We start from the raw sequence: 23,081 nt of genomic DNA, 5'->3' as shown, positions 1-23,081 counted from the left end.
AAAATGTAATTCTTTTATGATCAAGAGAAAACTATTTATCAAATTGATTTGGTTCAAAATATTATTGTTACCACAATTTCGAACCCTGTTTTAAATTTTAAAATGCTCCAGTCGAAACATGTTTATCAGTTCATGTATCATTCAATTTGGTTTCAGTCGTCCACTGGTCAAGCTCTGAATTCATGACCAGTGGACTGTATTCCTGACGGCTTTAGGCAGGTCTCCAATAATTCAACAGAAATATATGAAATCACTTTGTTACAGCATATGCACAATTTGCAGTTTTAGCTCATAAAAATATATAACTCAATTCAGTTAGACCGAATTGTCACGAAAAACAAAGATTTGAAATTGTATTAAAAAGCAATTGGTAGATTTGGTCATTATTTAGTAATTGAATACATTTCAGTTCATGAAGTAATATCTCAACATTTAAAATATATTATAACATTTCGGACGCAAGTTAGCAATTAAGCTAGTTAGCTTGTGAACATTATGGCGCAGTTATGCTAGCACAAAAAGAACCACTTAAGGGCACACGTAATCCTTGTAGTAACCTTTATTAACAACCAAAAGCTGACCTATGAGGACATTGAGTATTAGACTCACCAGGTGACCGGAAACACGACTCCAAATGAATAATAATGTTGCTGAGCCCCCTCTGGATAAATAGCTTATACACCATCATATTTGCTAACACGGTTGCTATGGTAATTTAAAGGGCAGTAGGGGTGTTCTCAACTTGATTCCCGCTGCTACCAAGGGGTTAATTTTTTTTAAATTAATCATTTTATTAATTTCAGTTTATAGCATTTATTCATGTTTGATAATTACAAAGTTATTTTTTTAAGCTAAATTAAAGAACAAGGACATATTAAATCATGAACAAAGGGGAAGGAAAAGGTTTTACTGACCATTAGTGTAGCAGCCAAACAATGTGGTAATTTTATATCTTTCACAAGGCCCAAAATATTTAGTTTCACATATAAAATAGCGTGGCAGCTTAAATGAAAGACAAGCAAAACATGCAATGCTTTACTTTTTGAATGTGTCATGGCACCATTTATTTATTAAAGTTATGCATAACCTTCCAACTTGATCATTTTACAGTATATGTTGAACTTCATGACATTATTAGAATATCAGGCAGTCAGATCAGCATCGCCAACAGTAGCAGAAAGAAGCAGCATTTCTGTCAGGAGCTGATACAGAAAGAGCATGGCCGCTCCTTGTAGAAGAGGGAAAAAGGGGCGAGATACCCAAAGGCAGACAAGGAAGCATGACATATAGAGTGTGGGAGGGGATAAATAAGCATGAGAGCCACTGGGCTGTGAGGAAAAGAAGGATGACACCCATAAGTGTTCACAGGGAAAAGAATGGGGCAGAGTCACACGCAAAGGAGAAGAGGAGCAGACAAGACACAAAATACATCTCACAGTGAGGAGGAGAAGGAGGAGGAGGAAGGAGGCAGCACAGAAATGCAACAGGACCAGATCAGAGCCTTCAGACTCTTCATTCTAGTTAACACCACACCTAGAATTTATCTGAAATTCTAGTCTTCAACACAATTCAAGAGTTCTTAAACACAATGGGATCTATCCATCACCAGTGCAACTCTGGCCTCTATCAGTCTGAATATATTCCTGCCAATTCATCAGGGTACGCTAGGCTAGCGTGCTCTCAACACTCACACTAACCCTGTATGACAGTAGCAGGAAGAGCAGCCAAAAAGGTTAACACCATGGCCAAAAGCATGCAAGCAACGTGGGTAACACTTTAAAAAAAATGAAAAGAAAGAAAATAAATACATCTTGGGATAAAAAAAATCTTAATACATTATCTTAAAATTTTCCTTTTCTTGTTTCGTGTTTCATATATATATATTCTAAACACACATCTTTGTACATTTTGGTATAAGTTCTCTTTCTTGCAGGGAGCTCCGGGAAAATGGGTGTTAGATGGTGGAGGGGTGAGGTTCGGGGGCAATCCCACTTCCCTGATTGCCTTGTGCTGAATGAGGGGGGCGCAGCATCACAAAGATGACCTCCTCCCTTCAAACGATTCTGCTCACACTCAAGTCTCTCATTCTCTGTGGCGACCGCGGGGCAACAGTGATGGAAAAAAAAGGAGGGGCTCAGCAGTGAGAGGACAAGCTTATAGGATGTCCTGAAAAGTCCAGGACACAAGAAGTAGGAACAGACTACGAGTCGGTACTTCCTCTTTGGGACCAGAGCCGAAAGCTGAGGCACGAACTTCCACTATCTTTTATCTGGGGAGAGAATTGAGGAGTAGGATCAGAAAAGGGAGACATACAGGAAGTGATTCACATATTAAGATCTAGAAATGTATATGTTGACACTGAGCATCAATTGAGATACCTTTGTTTTCATCCGTGTCTGCTGCTGCCCTCTCTGGCCTTTGGCGTATTAGATTATTGTACTTTGCCTCCACTTCCTGCAATAGAAGCACACAATTCACTGTGAGATCAGGCAATAAAAATGACCACAATGTGTAAATAACAAAGTATTTTGTATAGGAATGTGTGTAAGTGAGCTCTTTGACTATAAAATACCTTCAGATAGTTGAGGTTGGCCTGAAGGTTTCTAAGGTGGGACAGGACCTGTCTGCTAAAAGAGGAGAGGCTGCCGGCCTGTGACGTCGAAGAAAACCGCAAGTTGATGCCAGAGTCGGCGGCACAGCCTTGTGAGGTGCGCAGCTGCTTCCCTGTGGTTGATGCCAAGATGTCATCATCGGTGCTGCTCTCCCCTGGGCCACCATAACCCTCCAGGACTAAATATCCTGCTGAGAGAATCAAAAGGAGCTGTTAGGTAATAGTGCCTTGGGAAAAAAAACTTTGGGATCAGGGAGTGACAAAGCAAGCCGCTCCTCACAATTAGTGGCCATACTTTCCCTTACTCCTCAATAATTTGTGGAGTCCCTCAGGGGTTGATACTCGGACCATTCTTTTTTCTCTCTTTGTGCTCCCACTTGGCCCCAAGGACATTAAATTTCACTGCTATCCTAATGATACACCTCTTTTATTGCCCATGTCTTCCTGTTTTATTCTTAACTGCTTACATTTATTGTGGGGTTTTATACCTTTTGTAAAGCACTTTGTGACGCTGGTGCTATACAAATAAACTTTATTGCCCTTTGTTATCATTATTATTATTATTAGTATTACAATGACTACTGTAAGAAACATTTACGGAGAAGAATTTCAGTTCAAACTGTCCAGGCTCACCATAATCTTCAGGAGAGTCAAAGAAGCCCGTGTCCCCAGAGCCCAGGTCCTGAGTCCGGTCCTCTGTCTGCGAGCTGTTCTTATCTGAGCCGTTGTGGACCATGACCCGTGCACGACTGTCTACGGGAGTCCGCAGAGATGTGGTCCTGAGGAGACGGGCCCCTGTAGAGCGCTTGGTTTGCTCTGCAGCCTCCTGGGACATCAGCTGGGTAACCAACACCTGCTTTAAGGCTGCCACTGCAGGTCAGTTGAAGGGAAAGGGTTAATGAGTATAAGCTGGTTTAATCACTGCATACGTAGCAGTTAATTATAATTCATCTGTTCTATGTACTTACATGTTTTCAGTGCTTCGTCTGCTCTGGAGGGAAACATATTAAACGAGTCTCCTTCTTTTCCATCCTCAGCCGCTTGGTAAGGAAGCTCAGGGTCCACAAAACCTTCCTCCTCCTCCACCTCCTCTGCCTTTCCTCCCTCAAACGGATTATTACCTGGTATAGAACTCTGCATTACGTTTCTAGAGGCGGGGCTGCTCTCTTTATCTGGGGGGAAATAATTACAGTTGTCTGAGAGGGATTATCTACACAGTTGAGCAGAGTAGAGTATTTAAAGCAACATTGGAGAAAAATCGAAGATTACCTGTCGACTGGGTGCTGCCGGTAGATGTGCGGTCTGAGTCTCTACTCAGCCTGGAAACACCTGCTGTAATGATCTCCACACCATCTCTCTCCCCACTGACACACAAACAACATCTTAACTTAGTAACAAGTTCAAACCCACAGAAACCATCGGATCAGATTAAATTAGAAAGATAATAAAGCAACATACTCAGTCTGAGGTAATGGTATGATGCTGTGAGGTTTGACTTTCATGGCATCGGCTCTCTGGGTGATGAGACGCTGCCACCTTGTGAAATAAAACAAAACAGTTATTAGCCCATTTAAAAACTGGAGCAATAAAAATGTTACTAATCTATAACATGAAGGGGAGTGTGGACTTACGTTCTCTGATCTGAGACTGTGGGAGCCATCAGCTCATAGATCTGAGCTCCGTTTTCTGACATGGAGAGGACGAAGAAGGACTTGTTGTCTGGCAGGAGAGAGTGAAGACAGAAGGTTCAGGGTAAGATTAATCACAATTCTAGCCTATTTGCATGGAAATAGTATAGTGGATGGTTTTTATGGTTAATTTGTGTTGAAAATTAGATTTTTCTAATTTGAAGAACAGAAAGGTGATTGGGTGTTAACTGACCTGTGGCCACAGAGCGAACCAGCACAGTGTTGAGTTTGATTATGGGGCTGAAGATATGTTTGGTATCTGCGGTGCCAGCCAGGTTTTTACTGTGACACTTCAGGATCAGACGCTCATCTTGTTTCTGTAGCAGAACGAGGATGTCCTCCAGGAGGAGTGTGTACAGCTCTGAAAGGAAGCAGTGAGGTAGTTGTATTTTCTGTGTGAAAGTATGGTGGTCTTTAAGGAAGCAATATCAGAGCTTAATAACAATCGAACTCTTAAATGTGCTGATTACTAACCAATAGTCTTGTCCTTATTCACTTTCCATGACAGTGGACCCTCATGCACCATCCTTCTCTTGGTTAGATCCAAGTTCTGTTGGAGGTAAAACAATTAACACATGTCAAGCCTACAAGGTACTTGCTGCTAGTCCATGGAGCCATTTCCACATAGCACCAACTTTCTACCAAGCAGTTATTTCAAACAGCGTGTGTGGGTGTGTATAACCAGCAAGGCTGCTTTGACTGAAGCTCAAAGGGTTGTGAAGATAACTCACCTTTAGCTCCAGGATCATGGGGTTGTCTGTCTGCTTCAGAGAGGAGAGGTCCAATCTTCTCTGATAGTCCTCCAACCTCTAGAAGAGGGGTGGAGAGAGATGGAGACAGAGGAAAGAGGATAAGTAAGCGCTCTTTAAAAAGAAGCCACTGTCAGGGAAGCAAAGAAGGGAGTGAAGAAAAATGTGGTGGAGCGGGAAAAAAAGGAAAGACTTAGGAGGAGACTGAAATGGAGGAAGAGGAAAGTTTAGGCAGAAACAGGAAAGGAGATTTAAAAAAAAAAAACCCACCTGCTTGTCCTCAGATTCCTTCACAGCCTGGTTGACGTGATTGAGGATCTTCCTACAGCAGTCTGCTGCCTGCTTCACTTTGTCCTTCTCCACTGTGCTGTCTGAGAGATATAATGACATCATAGAAGGAGTTAGGCCTCCTTAGTTCTTTGGGGAGCTGTCCAGCAAATTGATATTTCCTCTGTCCATTAACACACCATCGTTCTCACAAATTATGATAAAGCAGGGGGACATTATGAACCCATATTAGCTGGTTATACTTTATCTTTAGTGCGTTCTCTCTGTGTGAGGCCCAGGACCCCAGCCAAGACTAAAATGATGAACCAAATAATGGCTGAGACATTTTCTAAAATGTGAACCACCCCTCCAGGAGCATGAAAATGTTAATCTCTACATTTGTCTCTGTAATTCAATATAGTTGGCATGTTGCCACACAGAACCTTATGAATACATTTAGTTCATCTTTATCCACTTTTCTTTGTTCCCAAGAGTTAATTTACACTTTGAACTATTGTACTTATTTAAATTTAGAATCTTAAATACAAACTAGGTATTATTCCTGTATTAAGTGTTTCATGGTAACTTGCAACAAGTTCATTTCCATACTGAATTAATTGCCTCACAGGATCTAATTGATTTTAGGATCACAGGAGTAAAAGGCTGGATCAATAATTAAACTCTACTCATGGTGCAACAAAGCTATGTAATTATTTAGCCAGAACTGAGAGTAGTTTGTTCTGTGGCTCTTCCTGCAGGCATGTCAACATCATTAAGGCTTAATGTGTGTCCAGAAAAAGTGTCAGGTAGGTGCTTCAGGTGTCATGCCTAGTAAATCCAATATAAAGCCGTAGCAATCAGTCCTACGCCAATCAATCAATGGGTTACAATTGTGATTATTACATTATTTTTTCTTAATGCCAAAAAAATCCTTTCAACTCAAAGATTTGCTCAAAATTTGAGAATTTTTTTGTTTCAGCTATTGTAAAACCACTCAGTATGACCACTACCTACTTGCCACTTATTTGGTTGATACAAACCTCTTGTTCTGAATCATTAAGACCATGCACCCAGTCTATAAGTGGAGTAATTTCCCAAACAACCTTCAGCAGGTGAACTGATTAAAACATAAACAAATCAAACTGCTGTGAAGAACTCTGATTGGTAAGGCAACACTACAGCACCTGTGTACTTAGCGATGTTCTCTAGTAGCAGGGGGTACTTGGTGAGCCGCTGCATCTCTACAGGAATGATGTCCTTAAGCTGCAGTCGGCGACACAGTCTGTTACTCTCTGCCTCCTAAAAAGCAATAAAATAAAACAGGTCCGCAATCAACAAACAGCCAGAAAACATCTAGGAAAAAGGATAAAATGCTGACTAAATGTAGCACCACATGTAGCTTAGGTTTGTATTTCAGGGAAGTGGCATAAAGAAAAACTCTGAGCATGCATTGAGTAATTTTCACTTATCTCTGCAGTATACAAGTCTGACATCAGTACCTGGATAAAGGAAGTGAACCGTGAATCCTTCTTCTGCTTGGTCTTGATGATCTCCAGAGCAAAAGGCTGGTTACTGCAGAACGTCCCCACCGCCTGCTTGATCTTCTCCTCCTCTCCACCGCTGAACTGTAACCGCCCAACCCAAGACAGGACAGAGCAGAGACGCACAGAGACGATGATCAGTCACCCAGGCGATCTGGGTCAGAAGTAGTTGCCATGGAAATGTCTTACTATTTAACCATGAGCAGCAACTCCCACAGGGGGCCAGGCTTAAGTCCTTGTAGTAGAAGAGACAGCTTAACTTTTAATGTAGACTAGATCAATGCTCGGAGCCTCAGGGGACCGTTTACCCTACTTATCCCCCAAAGAGATGTTTCAGACGAGGCTGCCAGCTGATATGTGGCCACCTCACATCTAATATATCATACATGATATCTAGATGGGAAGATGTCAGCAAAATCTGGGGCACTGTCTGACATAAGCATTTACTGGGCTTCCATTTCAATCTCTGGCTTCCACTATGATCACAATTCCTGTTACTTTATTCTTTTGTTCCATGTTTCAGGCTTTATCTTTCAGAATTTTGATGAGGGAATTGAAATGGAATGTTTAGTGTTTAAAAATGTAAATAAACCCTTAAATGCACAATTTTCATCTTCATATAACGTGTAAATTAACAGAACTAAGGCTAAGGAAACCAATCTCACAACACCATCAACGTTTTTTTTCTCGCTTTCAAGTTCTTTGTGCAAAATATTTTCCCCCCGACCACATCAGTCATCTTGAAACTTATTCAATATAGGAAAATGTTTCAAAGGAGGAAATACAATTTCACCCTGAGAACTGTACTCACCCAGGAGAGCAAGTCGTCTCCTATCTGATCAATTACTGAAGACTCATTTCTCTTACGAACGGCTGCCATTTGCTCCAATATTGAAACTGAAATTCACAGGAGAAGCACAAGTCAGCAAGTGTGTGTGTGTGTGTGTGTGTGTGTTTTTGCTCAAGGAAGATGAAGGATACAACATTGAACTGTGAGGTAGCTGTGTTAAAAAGAGTTAAGGTTATATATTTTATCCTTCTGTGGTGGTTTAGGTTTACCTGAAACTTTATTTTATCTCTCACTTCATGGATCAAAAGCAGGTGTGTGTGTGTGTGTGTGTGTGTGTGTGTGTGTGTGTGTGTGTGTGTGTGTGTACCATGCAGCTGCAGAATCTCATCCAGGTTTGTAAAGATGTTCTTGATGTCAGCAGGAGGCAGGATTGTTTCTCTGGAGAGCTTCTGGTAGAAAACGTGGTCCAAAACTTTCAGCATCCGCACGTGTGCTCGCTCTGTGTAAAACAGCTCTGCGGACACAATGCAAGATGTTAAGCTAAGATGGCAGAGCATTTGTGCAGCTCAGTAGGATGTATTTGACAGAAACTTGGGTTGGATCCCAGCAAAGCTCTGCTGCTTCACATCATAATCACTCTGTTACTTATATTTCCAGCACAAGGAAAGGAAACCTCTTGTATTCTTTGAAAACTGATTTAATGGATTGTCTTTTATGTGAAATGTTTGACCATGTCCTCACCATTGATGACTTCCTGTCTCTTGATTTCCTGAGGCCTGAGACCTGCTAGGACCTCTCTCCCCACCAGCTGCTGCCAGTTCGGAGGGTCATGCTCAGAGTCTGTTCCCTGGTCGTCCTCACTCTGGACATCAGCAGCACCCAGCCCTTCAAGCCTAGGGCAAGAGAGAAACTTAGCTTTTCATCTGTCTGATACAAATTCATCTGAAAAGCCCACTTCTTATTTTGGATGAATAAAAGGTTGACGAGCATCCTCACCTTCTAATGGCCTTTGGTGTTCCCTCGTGGGCTCTACAAAGAGAAAAATCAATGTTAAAAATCAATGTTCTCTCTGTAAAGAAACAGAAATGTTGCTCTTAATGTGACTATCAACACACCTGTCACTTTCTCTATCATCCTCTTGCAGTTGGTCCAGGCTGTAAAGGTCAAAGTGCGAAGCAGGGTACGGCAACCCATCCAGAGGATCAGACTGAAGGCCATCACTCAGCCTGGAGGGGCCTGAGGTCGGAGTCCCACCTGAGAGACGAGTAACAACTTAGAAACCATTGATTCCCTCATCTTTTTCTTGTACTCATGTGTGTAATATAGTCGTTCAGTAGCTCACCCATTTCAGTATCTCGGCTCGTGTCTGAGCTATAGGTGGCGCTGCTTGGGGATGAGGTGTTGACAGACGTGGAGTGTGTGAGTTCGGAACCCTCGCTCGATTGGCTGCCTCTCAGGCGACCACCATCGGGGTGCTCACTTGCCCCCAGCGTGGGTTGAGACAACTGTTTCTGAGGCCGGGGGCGACCATCCAAGGCTTTACCCACTGAATACAGAGAATACAAGTCAAAACTTGAAAAGCTTGATTAGTGGTGTTTTAATTTGGACTTTTTTCAAAGTCCTATTTTACCTGATGCTGCCTCAATACGGCTGGGCCGTCGCTGTGGTCCTAGGATGCTGGGAAATCTGGGTTTCTTCACCTTCTCTTCTCCTTCCTTTTCAGTCTTAATGCTTTTCTGTATTTTATCCAAACAAATGAGCGTGTCAGGTAGATGATAAGCAGGAGAGAAAGAAGGGTAAAAGGTACAAAGTGTAAAGAGACAGTACCTTGATCTTGGGGAGAAAGTTGATCCTGACCCGTTTGGACTCTAGACTGCGAGGTTCCTTGACCCTCACACCAAGGTGCTTCATGTATGTATAGATGACATACTGCATTGTAGTGCTAAGTGCAAATAGAAGTGACAACACTTGAGTTCGGATTTCAAGCAACAAATGAAAACAGAATGCTAAAATTCGAAGAGAAGAAGTGTCCACATTGTGGCTTGTACCATATGTCATAACAGTCCGTCTCTTACAATTTCGACTCAAACCATCTGGGGTGTGCTGCTGCCATATGGCATTTAAAACAAGACTGTTTCACTCAGTCACACTTTGAATTATTTAACATAAACGTACTGCATAAATTAGATGATATCTTTAAAAGACGGTCTGCGTGCTTCACTTGTTAACTGCGGGGCTGAAAACGGGGCTTGTAACACATCAATATGTTGTTATGAATTTTTTGATGAAATATCAAAGATTACTCCCAGTGATTTGTTATTCATTAGACAAGATGTTAAGAAACATTTTGAAGTATTCAAAAAGTCTGATATCAATAGGATGTGACACTGTTTTTCCTTTAGATTATCGTAAGACACATTACACACGATAAATGCTGTGAAGACACAGATGGTGCGAGGCCATGAGAGCCCTTTAAGCCATAAATGATCCACTTCATATGCTCTAGGAAACACTCAAATCAAACAACAAAATTCTCCACAAAATAACTTTGCTCACCATTTCTCTTCCTCTGTGGTCTGTGTAGTTAACCTATAAACAACACAGGGAAGAACAAATGTTGAGTGGCTGTTAGCAGTGACAAACGTGAAAATGAGTACTTGGAGCTTTTGTCTGTCTGTGCGGCTGTGTTACTTACAGAATATCCTCTATTTTGGTGATGATGTTTTCAGCATACGAGCGCTCTCGCTCCAGAGTAACACGGTCTCGGACTCTCTCTTGGTCCAGTCTGGCCAACTCTACTTCAGCCACTGTGAGGCCCATACTGCGCTTCTGCCTGCATGTGCAAATACATCAGGTCAAATACTGCTGTAAGTTTGTCTAACAGAGGGAACTGTACTAAGCAAGACATTTTATGTTTTATTGGAACCAGTTACGCCATAGAAAACTAAATTTCTGTATTAAAGTTTACCTGAAATCCTCAAGGTTCCTCTGAATGTCAGGGAGCAGAGATTCCTGCAGTGTTTGAACATGTTGTCTGTTTATTTCCTCTGGGATCAGCTCTGTCCGCCGCCGGTCTGCAAACACAAACACACGCTCGCTCACACAAGCTGTACACCGAGTATCATAAGGGATCAAGACAATTACATACTAAATCATCAATTCACAGTATAATGATGGAGTCAAATAACCCCAGTGAGCCAACAGAAGTCCAGACGGTGACTGTAACAAACCATCCGTAGACTAATAATGACACGGGGCAGAGAAGCAAAAGATGAAGAAGCAAAGCGTGAAATACTTACCAAGATCAGCAGAGATGGATTCAGGAACAGATACTTTTAAATTCTGTAAAAATAGAGACAAATAAAATCAAACAGTGAATGTACACACTTTTTAAAATGCTATTCAACACACAGTATATCATTTCAGCCACTAGGGGTCTCTCAATCAAAACAATAACAAAAGACGAAGTTTGATGGTGATGATCGAGTGAATTTAAGTTACAGATGCGTTTAGTGTCCTATTTTCCTGTTGTAAACAGTTCAGACTTCTTTCTTCTTTAAGTACACAACTCAAAAACATAACATAGGTATAGTGGATATTAGACTTTTTAATGTGGAAATGCAGATCAAAAGGCAAGGCACTCATAATCACATGTGATCAACTGTGAATGATGTTACAGTTGATTTGTAACAAATATAGCAAGTTATCCTAACCTCTAAATGTCACTGCACTGGCATTTTTACAGAGAACCCTAAACTGTTTATGTCTTGTAAATTCATTTAATGTTTTGTGTGTGACAGACAGATGGAGAGATAAACAGTGGACAAATTTGACCTGTGGTGTATTTCACTATATTTCACTGTTCAGAGTAAAACTGTACTCACTGCTCCCCGGTCAATGAAAAAGGTGTGGAGGTCCATGAACACCCGTCTGGTCTCTTTGGAGTTGGTCTGCTTGTAGAGGTCAGCATAGAGGTAGCACAGCTGAGGACAGAAGATTAGGATTATAAAAAATAAAACTGCAAGCTGAAAGGTTGCAAAGGCCAGGCTGCATGAAAACAGGAAATGAAAACATTTCAACCAGGTGTAAAGGGCGAGTCTTACCAAAGGAGCAGGGTCGAACTGAGAGATGACATGGTGAAGGAAGGCTGCGAGGTGGGCGGGCCGAGACTTGAGCTGATCGATGCTGTTAAAGGTGTTACACTGGCCGTTTGTCTGAAACAAAATCAGCAACAAAAGTTTGCAAACCTGTCATCTTGACTTCATAAATACTGTGCTATTCTTAAAATACTCTGACATTCTTTATTGATAGTATGATCAACACTGATAATAAGGTTGCCTTGTGGTAAAATACCTGTTCCTGGTCTGAATCAAAATACTCGTCCTCAGCTCCAATGATTTGCGTGCCGAGTCGGGAGGAAGAGGGACTGCTTACTGTGGTAGGGGACAGAGAGTCCTGAGGAGAAGAGTGGTATATTATTTTTCATAAAGAAATTCTCCATCTGGATGAACTGCATTGCATAGAAAATTCACCTGAAAATATGTGATTTTAATCTATAAAACACATTTTAAAAAGCACTTTTACATATTGGTGAGCAGAGATTTGCAAGCTGGCAAAGAGTATAGCTACCAGGTCAGTGGCATCCTCTGCCTCCGGAGAGTGGCAGGAGTTTAAGCTGTTCCTGGGTGTGCTCTTTGGGCTGTGGCAAAAGCTGTCTGGAGACCCAGGTCCAAATCCCCGAGATATCTGGAGGTGGAATTGAAATGTATAAAAACAAACAACCTAAAAAAACTAACACTTTCACTTTTGTAGTTTAGATCTAAAGTAGCCAAAGCCAAACAGGAGATAATTAAGATAGATTCATTTCATTTTAACATAATGCCATAAATCTATTGCCCCAAAGATGACCTAGATCGACATCGAGTTCAGAGGAAAATTCAAACTGGGTTTGTTAGTCATGCTGTTATGAGAAAACTTACAGGACTGCTGCTCCAGGACAGATCTGTACTGTTGTCTCCCTTCGAGGCATGAGTGTGCTCTGTCTCAAACATGCTACCATCATCTGCATCCCCACCTGGAACAGCCTCCTACGGATCCATGTAAACAAATTATTTGTTACTAATTATGATCAGCATTATTCCATAACGACAAGATTCCGAAAGTCTAGAATGAAACATGTTTTAATACAGGCAAAAACTAAGAGCAAACGATCTTGGTAATATTTATTTAGTTACATATTTTAGGACTGTAATCTCAGCAGAAAAATGTCGACATACATAACACAAGGTTCAGTGAGTGTTGTATGTAAAATAAGCTGTCACACAGACACAAAAGAGTGGCTTCCCACAGAGAAAGCCTAATCCTCTGATGAGATTAGGATTACTGTTTGTCTGGAGCGATCCCAGAACACACTACACTAAATTATGCAAAGACTGCTTTGGTAGATGGGTGCCCTGGACACCCCGATTCTGCATGCAAGTACATGGAGGTATTGATGTAGTTGGACGGGGGTTATTTGCTTTACCTGTGTTGCCCCAGTGGCCTTAAAGAGCTGACCCTGCAGCTGAGGAATGTGTTTTTTAGCTTCCTGGATGTCTTTCAGTAGTTTGGGGGAGGGGTTCCTGCTGTACTCCTCCTTCATGGCCTATACAGTGAGAGGGGTGAAATCAAAACAAGGAATCATGACCTGTAGTATCCTGCTATCTCCATGTAAAACAGCAGTCTTATCCAGCGTACACATACAGTTCAACCTGCTCGCTACCCAAATCGATTCTATTTAAAGATGGATCAAGTCCCTTGATTATCAACATAGATAATATGAAACGATTCCTCTGCAGGGATTTGTGATACATCACTGTGCCATAGAGCGTGAATAGCCTACCAAGTTAATCAGTTATGTGATAGGGAGAAGAAACTAAAGGGCTTTTTACATTGCAGTTCCGCCACAGCGCTGCAACGAAACTCTGCCGTTGTGCCGCCTTTGCCATTTTCCATTGTACCAAGCAACGCTGGCATAAAGCCGCCCAAGTGCATGTTTTTACGAAGTGTTCCCGATACTGAAGCAAAACGTGCGCGAGGTGTAAACAAACAGCGCATGCTTAACCCATACACACAGCGCTGTTCTGCCCTGCTGGCTCCGCCGTTTTCACTTGACACCGTTTCGCCTCTGTTGCTTCCTCAAATACCGGCTCAGAGGCAGAACAACTTGGCCCCACTATTCTGTGTATTTCACATAGAAGACGAGGCGTAACTGAAGCATAATAATCCCGCCTTGAACTGGCAGTGTAAAAGGGGTAGCGAGTGTGGCTGCTTCATTCTCTTATCAGCTTGCTTATATTTTGCTTTCCACTTATCCATTGATAATGCAAATATGCCCAAAATAATAATAATACAAATACAGTCATCATTACAGATGTGTCATCCTCCTCTTCCTGCACTCTCCAGGCAGGTGACACCCCTTGCCATTACCAAATGAAGTCTATCACTAGCCCTTTTTACACTGCCAGTTCAAGGCGGGATTATTACGCCTCTGTTACGTTCCGTCTTCTATATAGAAAACACGGAGGCAGAATGGTGGGGCGAAATCGTTCCTCATCTGAGCCTGCATCGGAGGTAGTAACAAAGGCGTAACAGAGGCGAAATGGTGTCCGTGTAAACAGCAGAGATGGCAGGGCGGAACAGCGCCGTGTGTGTGTATTTGAAGCATGCGCTGCTTGTTTACACCTCGTGCAAGTTTTGCTTCCGCAACGCCGGAACGCCATTTGAAAACACACACTGGGGCGGCTTTACGCCAGCGTTGCTTGGTCCACTGTAAAAGGGCAAAGGCTGCATGACGGTGGAGCTTCGTTACGGCGCTGAGGCGGAACTGCAGAGTAAAAAGTGCTAATAAGGTGAGAATGACTGAAACGGATAATCTCCTGTTGTGTGCACGTCTGTAAGGGCAACTGTACACACTGTCCGGACCTGATTCTATTAACACTGTCTGGGGTTGATATGAGGACACATCTAAATTGGCAGTGATTGTTATACCAACCTGAATCTTTTGCAAGATGTCAAGCTTCTGGTTGCAGACACTGCTGTTCTCATCCTAAGGGGGAAAAAAAGCACAACGATGAAGTTTATTTACACTACAGGTGAGAAGCATTCAGGCAAACATTAGATGTGCATAACAAATATTGAAGCATGAAGAAAATTGGTATGAAAGGATGAGATCACCACTAAATAAATAGTAAGAGGGCAACAGGAGTAACTGATGTCTTTAGTACCCATGATGTGTGAGTGGAGGAGAAGCGGTCCAGAGGACTATAGGGGCGTTCTGCTGCTGGTGAGTTTGGAGAGGAAATGCTTACGCCCAACATTTCAGACTCTGCTTCTGACAAAGGAATTTGGGCGAGCCCCGGAGGACGCCCCAACACTGTGAGGGCCACATAGGAGCCCGCTAGAAAGGAAAAATCAAAGAAAAGTGTCAGTTTTTCCTTCAGGTTTATTTTTAAATTATTGAACACAGGTGGAGGGACTTACATTTGATAAGCTTCACCACCTCTATGTGATTAGAATGTGTAACAAGGGTCCCGTTAACCTGGAAGAGAGCAATGGTGCTATAATGAAAATTAAATTACAGATACTCCAAAACCTTCTAATTAAAGCCAGCTTGACAATCTGACATCTCATTACATTCCCAGATGAAGAGAGAAAACCAGAGTAGTACAGAGTGGCCAGAAGGTGGCAGCCTACAGCCTCTGTTCTGGCCTTGGGCAAGAAAGCAGTGACGTTAGCAGTTTAAATACATGGAGGCAGATGAACACAATACCTTGATGATCCTGTCTCCTGTCTGAACACCTGCCCGCATAGCAGCCCCATCTGGCAAACAAAGAGAGAGAGGAGCATTAAAGAAACAGAAGAGGTGAGGAAAGAAATAGAACATGAAAAGGATGGAGGGGACATAGGAGGACAAACAGAAAAGACATAGGTGATGCAATCGCGGATATTTCTTCACAGTGAATACACCATATAGCCTTGACAGACCTGATGTTGCAAAGTGACTATTTGAGAGCTATTTTGAAAGACCATAACAGTGGTTATATTACAAGAAGGACCTGTTTCACAGCTCCACCCCAAACAAAGGGATTTAGGCATGAGACAGGTTATTATGAGATCCGCGTCTGACTCTGTAGTCAGCAGCATACAGGTGTTTTGTAAACCAAATACAATTCTAATAATAAACTCAATATGATGGGCATTTGCATCTTTAGTTTTGTATTTGCATTAGTGTCACTGATCAGTTTGTCCAAAGTAGAGGGGAAGGTAGGCATGTTTTATAACTCGTGACCAAATGGTTTATCTTTATTTGACAGCATATTTGGATCCGATCAAATACAAAAAGTTTTACCAACACACAAACTTTGTTTTAAATATTTTTTCTTGATGATGATAAATAAAATGAGTGAAATGCTTGTCGTGTTGTAAATGCTGTATAGGGATAGTTACAAACTGCCAAGCACTGGTGACAGTGCAACAAAAGTCAGTTCCTTCCTCTTCCGTCTGTCTCGCCACCCGAGCACAGAGCGTGTAACGTTTTCTGTGACCTGATAACAGCCCACATCATCTCCTACAGACTGCAAAAAAAGACTGCAGGGCACCCCACAAGTATCCTGTCACAGTCCCCTCTTCAAAAGACAACACAATAAAGCAGAGGCCTCAGCTACTGCAAAACTACTGAGGAGGAAATATACTGTCAAAGGCTCCACTTCTCTAAGTGAGTGCCTGAGTCGTTTATGGTTGCTGAGTCCCCATTACCCGCATATCAGTGAGTTCAGAGCAAACTACCATGACAGTTTGATGTCAGGACGTGAAAAAGGAGCCCACATCTCTATTACAATTGCTCAGTAACAGAAGCAGTCTCTGTAATAACATCTTTTTTTCTTCTTCCTTTCAAGTTCGAGACTTCGCCTTACCTTCTTTGACAAGCTGCACAAACACTGGGTTGTCCCCACTGACAGTGAGCCCAAAGCCGTTTTCATCTTTCTGGATGATTACACATCGCTGGACCAGACCTGCAAGTGAGACAGAAAAACATTACAGTGTCATCAAAAGAACCATGAAGTCACTCAGAGTTGACTTAACACACTCAAGCCATCACATCAACTACAATCCTTCTGGAACATTTTACTTACTCAACGCAAAGCAGATAAGTTGAAACATTTATTGTATATTAAGTTACCAAACTTTTTTACAATAATAAAATGTTGTAGTTGATATAGTGATCTGTTTTTAAACTAGATTTTTTTGCCTGTGTAATTCAAGTTGGTTTCAGTGAAACATAAGGGAATAGAACCATATAATAAATAATAGTATTTTAAGTCTATCATAAAACAATGATCACCTGTATTTACATTAAAAAGATGATTAATCTCTTTTTATACAACAGTTAGTTCCGACCAAGTAATCTGATTGGATAAGAGGCATTCGATGAGTGCTGATATAGAAAATAACATCACTGGGACTTTTCACTGTGTATCACCCTCAGCCAGGTGTTTTGAATACTGTTAATTAACATTTCAGCAGACTGTGTATGTCTACATTGATCAAGCTGGTACCTCTGAATCACACAGCAGACTCTTGCTTCACTGGTTAGTGATAAATTAAAAAATACAGATAAATGTGTGTCATATAAAGTAACTGATCTGCGGTAACCTTACACACAGAGTGCAGGAGACTGTTTGGGTTGCTTGTCAAGAAAAGTCCAGTTTCAGTTTCAGTTGTGGAACTAGTTGAGTTGATAATTACTTTTTCTACTATTTGCCGCTTGTTTAACTGCTGTTTAAAAGCAATATCACACTGGAGGTTGTGATGTTGTACTGAATATCAGCATGGCTGTGATTCGGTCGTAGATACTTAAAGCCGATGATGATGATATTCAATCCAACATCACTTCCTGTCATGTGATATTGCTTAAATGTATCATCCTGTCCATACTGACCATGAAGAGATTTTGTCACCTATTACTTTTACTGAAATTGCTTTAAGAAGAGATCTCTCTGTAGCCAATATGAACAAAAGGAAGAATTAAAGCAATACATGTAAATGTGAAAAGTTCTACTGACATATCTGCTCATATATGTATCCTGTGTGTTCTAAGGTTGGCCAGTAAACATTAAAATAACCTAAAACTTGTGGGTAGAGTTTATGTATTTTTATCATAAACAAAAGTTTAATATTGACAAATAACTAATTTGTTGACTAGACAACAACAATACCTCTTAAAAATGTAAATGTATTTGAAGTTTGTAACAGATCTGACTCTGCAGACAGTCGCTGTCTCTCAGGCCAGACGGAGAAATGTTACTTTTCAGGTTTTTTTATGTGGGGTTTCATTAGTGTGGCAAGAGGAGATTAGAGCTTATCTAAAGTCTGGCCGACACCGACTAGACTGACAGGAAGGCACACACAAAAGAAAACACGATGCAAAGAATGCAAAAAGCTCATATAGAAAAATGTAGTCTTGTGTTATCATGAACAAGAATAAGTGGTTTCCAACAATAGCAAGCTATCTTAAAAAATCTCTATGTGTTATAAGAAACCCAAAATGAGTAAGGTGACCCTTGAATTGGTTTGTTGATGTGTCTGAGATCATCCTGGTCGGTGCAGCATCAACCAGAGAGGTGAGTGGATCGATAAGGGCAGTGGTGGGACGAGGGGGTTGGAGAGTGGAAGGAAGAGGAGCTAATACATGGAGAGAGGTTAGGGGAGGCAAAAGCCCCAGGCCGGGGGGAGGGGTATATAGAGAGAGAGAGGGTTAGGTAGAAGTGAGGGAGCAGGGGGAAGGGGAATGAGGAGAGGGCAGGGGTGTGAAAGAAATAGTAGAGGCCATATGGGTTAAAGAGCTGGTGTGAATTTGCCTCTAGATGTTGATCTTTTGCCTTTGCTCAACGCTCAACTCTATTTTAGAGAGCTTTGGTTGGTGTTTATAAACCATGAGGAATGGGAGTGCTGACACGATCACTGATCAGGTCAATCCATCTACGCTAATGTATTATTCAGAGGTTAAACTGATCAGTAATCAGCACCCTCTGCTGCAACACAAGGAAATGTACTCTGGAGAATAAACAGACTTCTAATACTGACAGAGTGCCTTTAGCCTCACAATCACTAAAAGAAGGAAGCAGTCTTTAAATCACTGCAGACAAAGGTCAAACTACTTTTCTCAAATCTGACTGTCTGTGTATTCAGAGCGACGATAAAGGCCTTTCATCTTTGAAGTTCTTCAGTTCAGACAAAATGGAGATAGCCGAGTCAAGTAGAAAGAGCACACCTCTGCTTTGTAGAGGATTATGTTGATAAACTGTGTCCTACACAGATACGAGACATCAGCACAATCAGCGTTTCTGTCAGCTGCCTTGAGAATTTGTTTAGTCAATATGTGCACACCAGGTCATTCACCAACTACAGTAGTATTTTAATAAATTCACTGACAATTTCCATGCCTGTCTGAAGGCAGAAATTGTGAAAAGTTGTCCAGGATGATGTAAGAAGCAGGAGAGAGCACTAAACCCGGGTTGTGATGACACTCGTGCACCACAGGGGCGATGAGGCTTCAATGTGACCTCCTGCTAACATGTGGATTCTTTAAACACATCAATAATCTCTTTGATAAGCAGGCGCTTTGCTTTGCTCCAAGCAAGAGACTGTGTACGCGTGTCAATATGATTTTATCAAGATTAATCTTTAACCACATTATTATGATCTGTTAAATAAAAATATACAGCACTGGGAGCTGACCCAAGTGTGGGATTACAGTTTACAGTAAACTGTTCAACTTCATCCTGGTGATCCAAAGTCGATCTTTTAAGTCGTTTTCAGCAAAGCTGATGAGGTCCTTTTCTATTGGTTACAATAGTGACCTTTGGTCATAGTGGAAAACAATACTTCAACATCCATGTATCCAGATAAAAAGATGTATTTGGCTGTATTTTTGCTAAATAAATCTGACTATTAATAGAGGAAAAAATAAGGGGTTAGAATATTATTTAATAGCTTATTTTTCTTTCTTCTGGCAGCATTTTAATTTGTCAAAACCTGGCAAAGTAATCAGATTTACTGATCAACAATTGGTGCAGGGCCAAAATTTCGGTGATTGACAAAAGCCTCTCAACTGTCGGGATTTGTGGCTTTTCTTCTGTGTTAAATGGAAACAGACTGAACATTTCTCCCTTTTGGAATTTTGATCAAACTAACAAAGTTACGCATGTAAAATACATTTTTAGACTCCACCTTAGGCTTTTAGAAAGTGTGAGGAGCAATTTTAAACTATTTTATGGCATGTTATAGACCAAATTATTGGCAGATTAATCAATAATAAAAATAACCTTTAGTTGCAGCCCTAAGTCAAAGCACATACATGTTTACAAAGCAGGTAAATCCTATGTTGATATCAGGTTAGCTGATCCTTTTGCCAACTCTTACCCGCAAATTTTATAGTGATTAGAATAAATAAAACTCGTCACTCTGTTTAAAGCAAACATCTAGAGGCAGTTTCACACCAGGATCTGCAGCATGTATAGATGCAGCTGTCACACCAGCCATCCAGCAGGAGCATCTTACCACAGGACTCAGGCTTCCCCTCTGCTAGCACACTGCTGCTGCCACTCTTCTGCACCACCAGAGCTTCTGCTCACAGCCCCCACCACGCAGACCACAGCGCAGACAGCACAGCAGCAAACAGACACACACACACGCACAAACAAAACAAGAACCAACACAAGGAAAGGAAACACAAAACAGGAAAGAGAAAATCATGAGGGAGAAACAATCATGGAGGGAAGAAAAATCAAATGAACAAATAGGTAGTTTAATAAAACATAATGGTTTGGATAGGCAAGAGTGCTGTCCCTATAAAATCCACTTTTTGTGAAAGGACCTTTTTAAAAACACCTACTACAGGTGTCACGTGGAGGACTAATGCATTGAATTCTTCAATAAAAGGGGGGCTATATTTTTAAACTTTGTATACTGCATTAAAATTACAAGTTTAAGTAATTTAAGTGCAGACTAGATTATTGTAACGTGCACCAGAACCTTCAAATAAACAGATTTACTTTTAAAATAATATTGTCTTTACATCAGGACTTCAGTATCCTCAAATCAGTATATAATCAATTTCAGCATGAAGAAGGCTAGTGCACTGCATTTTAAGGTCTGTCTGTCGACAGCAGAAGGTGGTTTTACAAATTGTGGCAAAGCAGCCGACGATAAAAATAAATCCAAAACAAAAAGCAAATAACACGGGAGCAGCTGGCCTTGTTTCAATCAGTAAAAAGTAGCAGCCCCCTTTTTTTTAGGTCTGGTATATTTTACTCCTAAGCTGGTGTTCTCTGCAATCGATAGAAGCAATAATATTTGAAATTGGCGCCATAGCTGTGGAGAAAGTTTTACCAACAGCTTGTGGTTTCACCCATTCTGTATTCCTACAACACCCAGCGTGCATTGCGCCCCTCCCTCTGAAAGAAACGGCCCAGCTGGAGTGAAATACTACTGTTTTCCAGTCAAGGGCATTGATTGCTCCGAAATACGACGAGAATATACCGGTGGATCGTCTAAAAAACTAGATTGAGGAAGTGTAGTTTAGCAAGCTTCCTGGCCTCCACCAGATGACGTGTTTTATGTAGTCTGGCGGAGGTTTTCCATTGGAGAAGCGGATAGCGTTCTCCAAAGGCACAGAGCGAAATTACATTTTTGACCCCCACCATAATGGCATTAGCTCCCCATAATAGCGTGATAGGACTGAGGTTGAAAATCGACAAACTGGCCCTTTAAAGATAACAAATTATTTATTACACATTACGTTTTTTGGATACATCCTATACGGTTACTACTCCTGCCCATCCCTAATAAACCCAAACCACTTTGAAATTATGACAGAAAAGGTGCAACCAGGAAAATCTAAGAAAAGACTGTTATAGAGTCCATGCAACTTGCAGACAACTAAAAGAGAAACATCGACTAACAACATGCAGGCATGCAAAAAGTCATGACCATAATTCAAATATGAATCATGTCTAACAACAATAATCTACAGACGACTGAAAGATGTGGGTTTTGATTAAATAAAGAGTCATTAGTTTCTCTTTGGCTACTTCAATCACATTATTCCAAATTTAGACCAAACCATCAGAGAAATACTTGGAAAAGATTTTAGCATGGCGTTCAAACAGACAGGCAACACAGTGCACATCTTGTGTAACCGCTGAGAGAACACACCGTGTCTATGTTTTGTTGCATCATCCCGAGATAAGCCGCCATGTGGTGCAGAGAGGATTTTCTATTTTGTTTTGAATACAGGAGCTTCAGTCATATCTCAAATCATGCTGCCCTGATTACTGACAAATACCACAGGGAGTGTCGCCATATCAAACTAGTCTGTTTCTCACCCTGCAATAAACTTGAAACTGGAGTGCATAACAGGCTTAGTGGCTTTTGTGCCCTTCAAGTGTGCATTGAGACCACCCAACCACTTTCAGCACACAAAAGTCACAGTGCACTGATTTATGTCAAACCAGAACATGCAGATTTTAAGGTCCTATAATCAAGACTTTCTGTGCTTATGCTTAAAACGTAAGCATCTGCCAAACAGTCTGTATAATGCAGACTCAGCCAATAAAGATACATTATACTTCCTATTAGTTTAATTAACCCAAAAAGAACTTTTGTTAGGCCCCAGTGATAAGACCCAAACAACAATCTCAGCACAAAGCATAGAGCAAGATACACACATCACCTTTCACCATCCCAGCATGCCTTGTGCTTAGAGCAAACCATCATCAGCACAATTGTTTTATGAGACCGTGTTTGTGTGAGTGTATGTCAGAGAGAGACAGAGATATGAATGAGAGGGACAGACCAAAAGGCATGTGGCAGATAAAGTGTTGTATACAGTGAGAGTGAGAGAACAATGAGAAGTTACCTGTAGGGTCAAACTCATTGGAGGGAAGTGAGGTTTTGTCACTTTTGGGTTTCTTGTCTGGGGGGTGGTCTTTACTGAGAATGCTGCTGGTTCTGGAGACAAAGAAAAAACCATGAGAAACAGGTGCACATATGTTGGCATCCATTCAGTATGTGCTGAATGAATGTGTGTCACACATACAGTAGTCTTTTATAAGTACCATTTTTAACACACAGTGTCATAGCGTTTTTCCGTCCTAGTACCCTGTATAAGCACAAGCTGCAGGCAAGTGAGGGTTCAGAAGGACTTACACCAACACACAACCACCAATTGTTCACTTCAGCATTGAGAATAATGTGGCTAGAGGACCTCCTAGTGTATGAATCATGCTGAGTGTGTCTACTGTATAATGTGACAGCAAGAGAGGAAGTGGAGCCGCTCTGCTGAGCGCCCAGGGAGCAAGGCCGGAGAAAGGACGCTCCTCAGAGGAGGTGCTA

At 41.4% G+C, this 23,081-nt stretch overlaps 1 protein-coding gene across 3 annotated transcripts in view; it reads right to left on the bottom strand.

Annotated features, from left to right (window-relative positions):
• Positions 1-876: 876 nt before the first annotated feature.
• The window catches only part of arhgef12a (Rho guanine nucleotide exchange factor (GEF) 12a), a 36,676-nt gene continuing 14,471 nt past the window's right edge, over positions 877-23,081 (bottom strand). Inside the window, exons 3-41 of one of the 3 annotated variants that reach the window (XM_069668294.1) lie at positions 22,606-22,697; positions 20,247-20,312; positions 16,601-16,699; positions 15,457-15,506; positions 15,168-15,225; positions 14,912-15,084; positions 14,680-14,733; positions 13,171-13,290; positions 12,626-12,733; positions 12,276-12,392; positions 12,000-12,101; positions 11,750-11,860; positions 11,531-11,629; positions 10,946-10,988; positions 10,615-10,720; positions 10,342-10,479; positions 10,203-10,235; positions 9,474-9,588; positions 9,277-9,382; positions 8,989-9,192; positions 8,762-8,900; positions 8,643-8,675; positions 8,388-8,539; positions 8,014-8,160; positions 7,668-7,753; positions 6,815-6,940; positions 6,500-6,614; positions 5,319-5,419; positions 5,031-5,108; positions 4,774-4,849; positions 4,493-4,660; positions 4,243-4,330; positions 4,070-4,147; positions 3,881-3,975; positions 3,580-3,783; positions 3,245-3,481; positions 2,573-2,799; positions 2,379-2,454; positions 877-2,269 (exon numbers count right to left, since the gene is read on the bottom strand). In XM_069668294.1, coding sequence (XP_069524395.1) covers positions 2,259-2,269; positions 2,379-2,454; positions 2,573-2,799; positions 3,245-3,481; positions 3,580-3,783; positions 3,881-3,975; positions 4,070-4,147; positions 4,243-4,330; positions 4,493-4,660; positions 4,774-4,849; positions 5,031-5,108; positions 5,319-5,419; positions 6,500-6,614; positions 6,815-6,940; positions 7,668-7,753; positions 8,014-8,160; positions 8,388-8,539; positions 8,643-8,675; positions 8,762-8,900; positions 8,989-9,192; positions 9,277-9,382; positions 9,474-9,588; positions 10,203-10,235; positions 10,342-10,479; positions 10,615-10,720; positions 10,946-10,988; positions 11,531-11,629; positions 11,750-11,860; positions 12,000-12,101; positions 12,276-12,392; positions 12,626-12,733; positions 13,171-13,290; positions 14,680-14,733; positions 14,912-15,084; positions 15,168-15,225; positions 15,457-15,506; positions 16,601-16,699; positions 20,247-20,312; positions 22,606-22,697 — 4,231 coding nt within the window. In that variant the 3' untranslated portion in view covers positions 877-2,258. Of the gene's footprint in view, positions 2,270-2,378; positions 2,455-2,572; positions 2,803-3,244; positions 3,482-3,579; positions 3,784-3,880; positions 3,976-4,069; positions 4,148-4,242; positions 4,331-4,492; positions 4,661-4,773; positions 4,850-5,030; positions 5,109-5,318; positions 5,420-6,499; positions 6,615-6,814; positions 6,941-7,667; positions 7,754-8,013; positions 8,161-8,387; positions 8,540-8,642; positions 8,676-8,761; positions 8,901-8,988; positions 9,193-9,276; positions 9,383-9,473; positions 9,589-10,202; positions 10,236-10,341; positions 10,480-10,614; positions 10,721-10,945; positions 10,989-11,530; positions 11,630-11,749; positions 11,861-11,999; positions 12,102-12,275; positions 12,393-12,625; positions 12,734-13,170; positions 13,291-14,679; positions 14,734-14,911; positions 15,085-15,167; positions 15,226-15,456; positions 15,507-16,600; positions 16,700-20,246; positions 20,313-22,605; positions 22,698-23,081 lie in introns of all 3 variants that reach the window. The other 2 variants (XM_069668293.1, XM_069668295.1) reach the window with 2 other exon arrangements.

This window comes from Semicossyphus pulcher, unplaced genomic scaffold (genome assembly GCF_022749685.1).
Source record: "Semicossyphus pulcher isolate SPU_LCO1_2020_fin unplaced genomic scaffold, fSemPul1.0.p SCAF_19, whole genome shotgun sequence".
Taxonomy (NCBI): Eukaryota; Metazoa; Chordata; class Actinopteri; order Labriformes; family Labridae; genus Semicossyphus; species Semicossyphus pulcher.
This window is presented reverse-complemented; position numbering and strand designations above follow the sequence as displayed.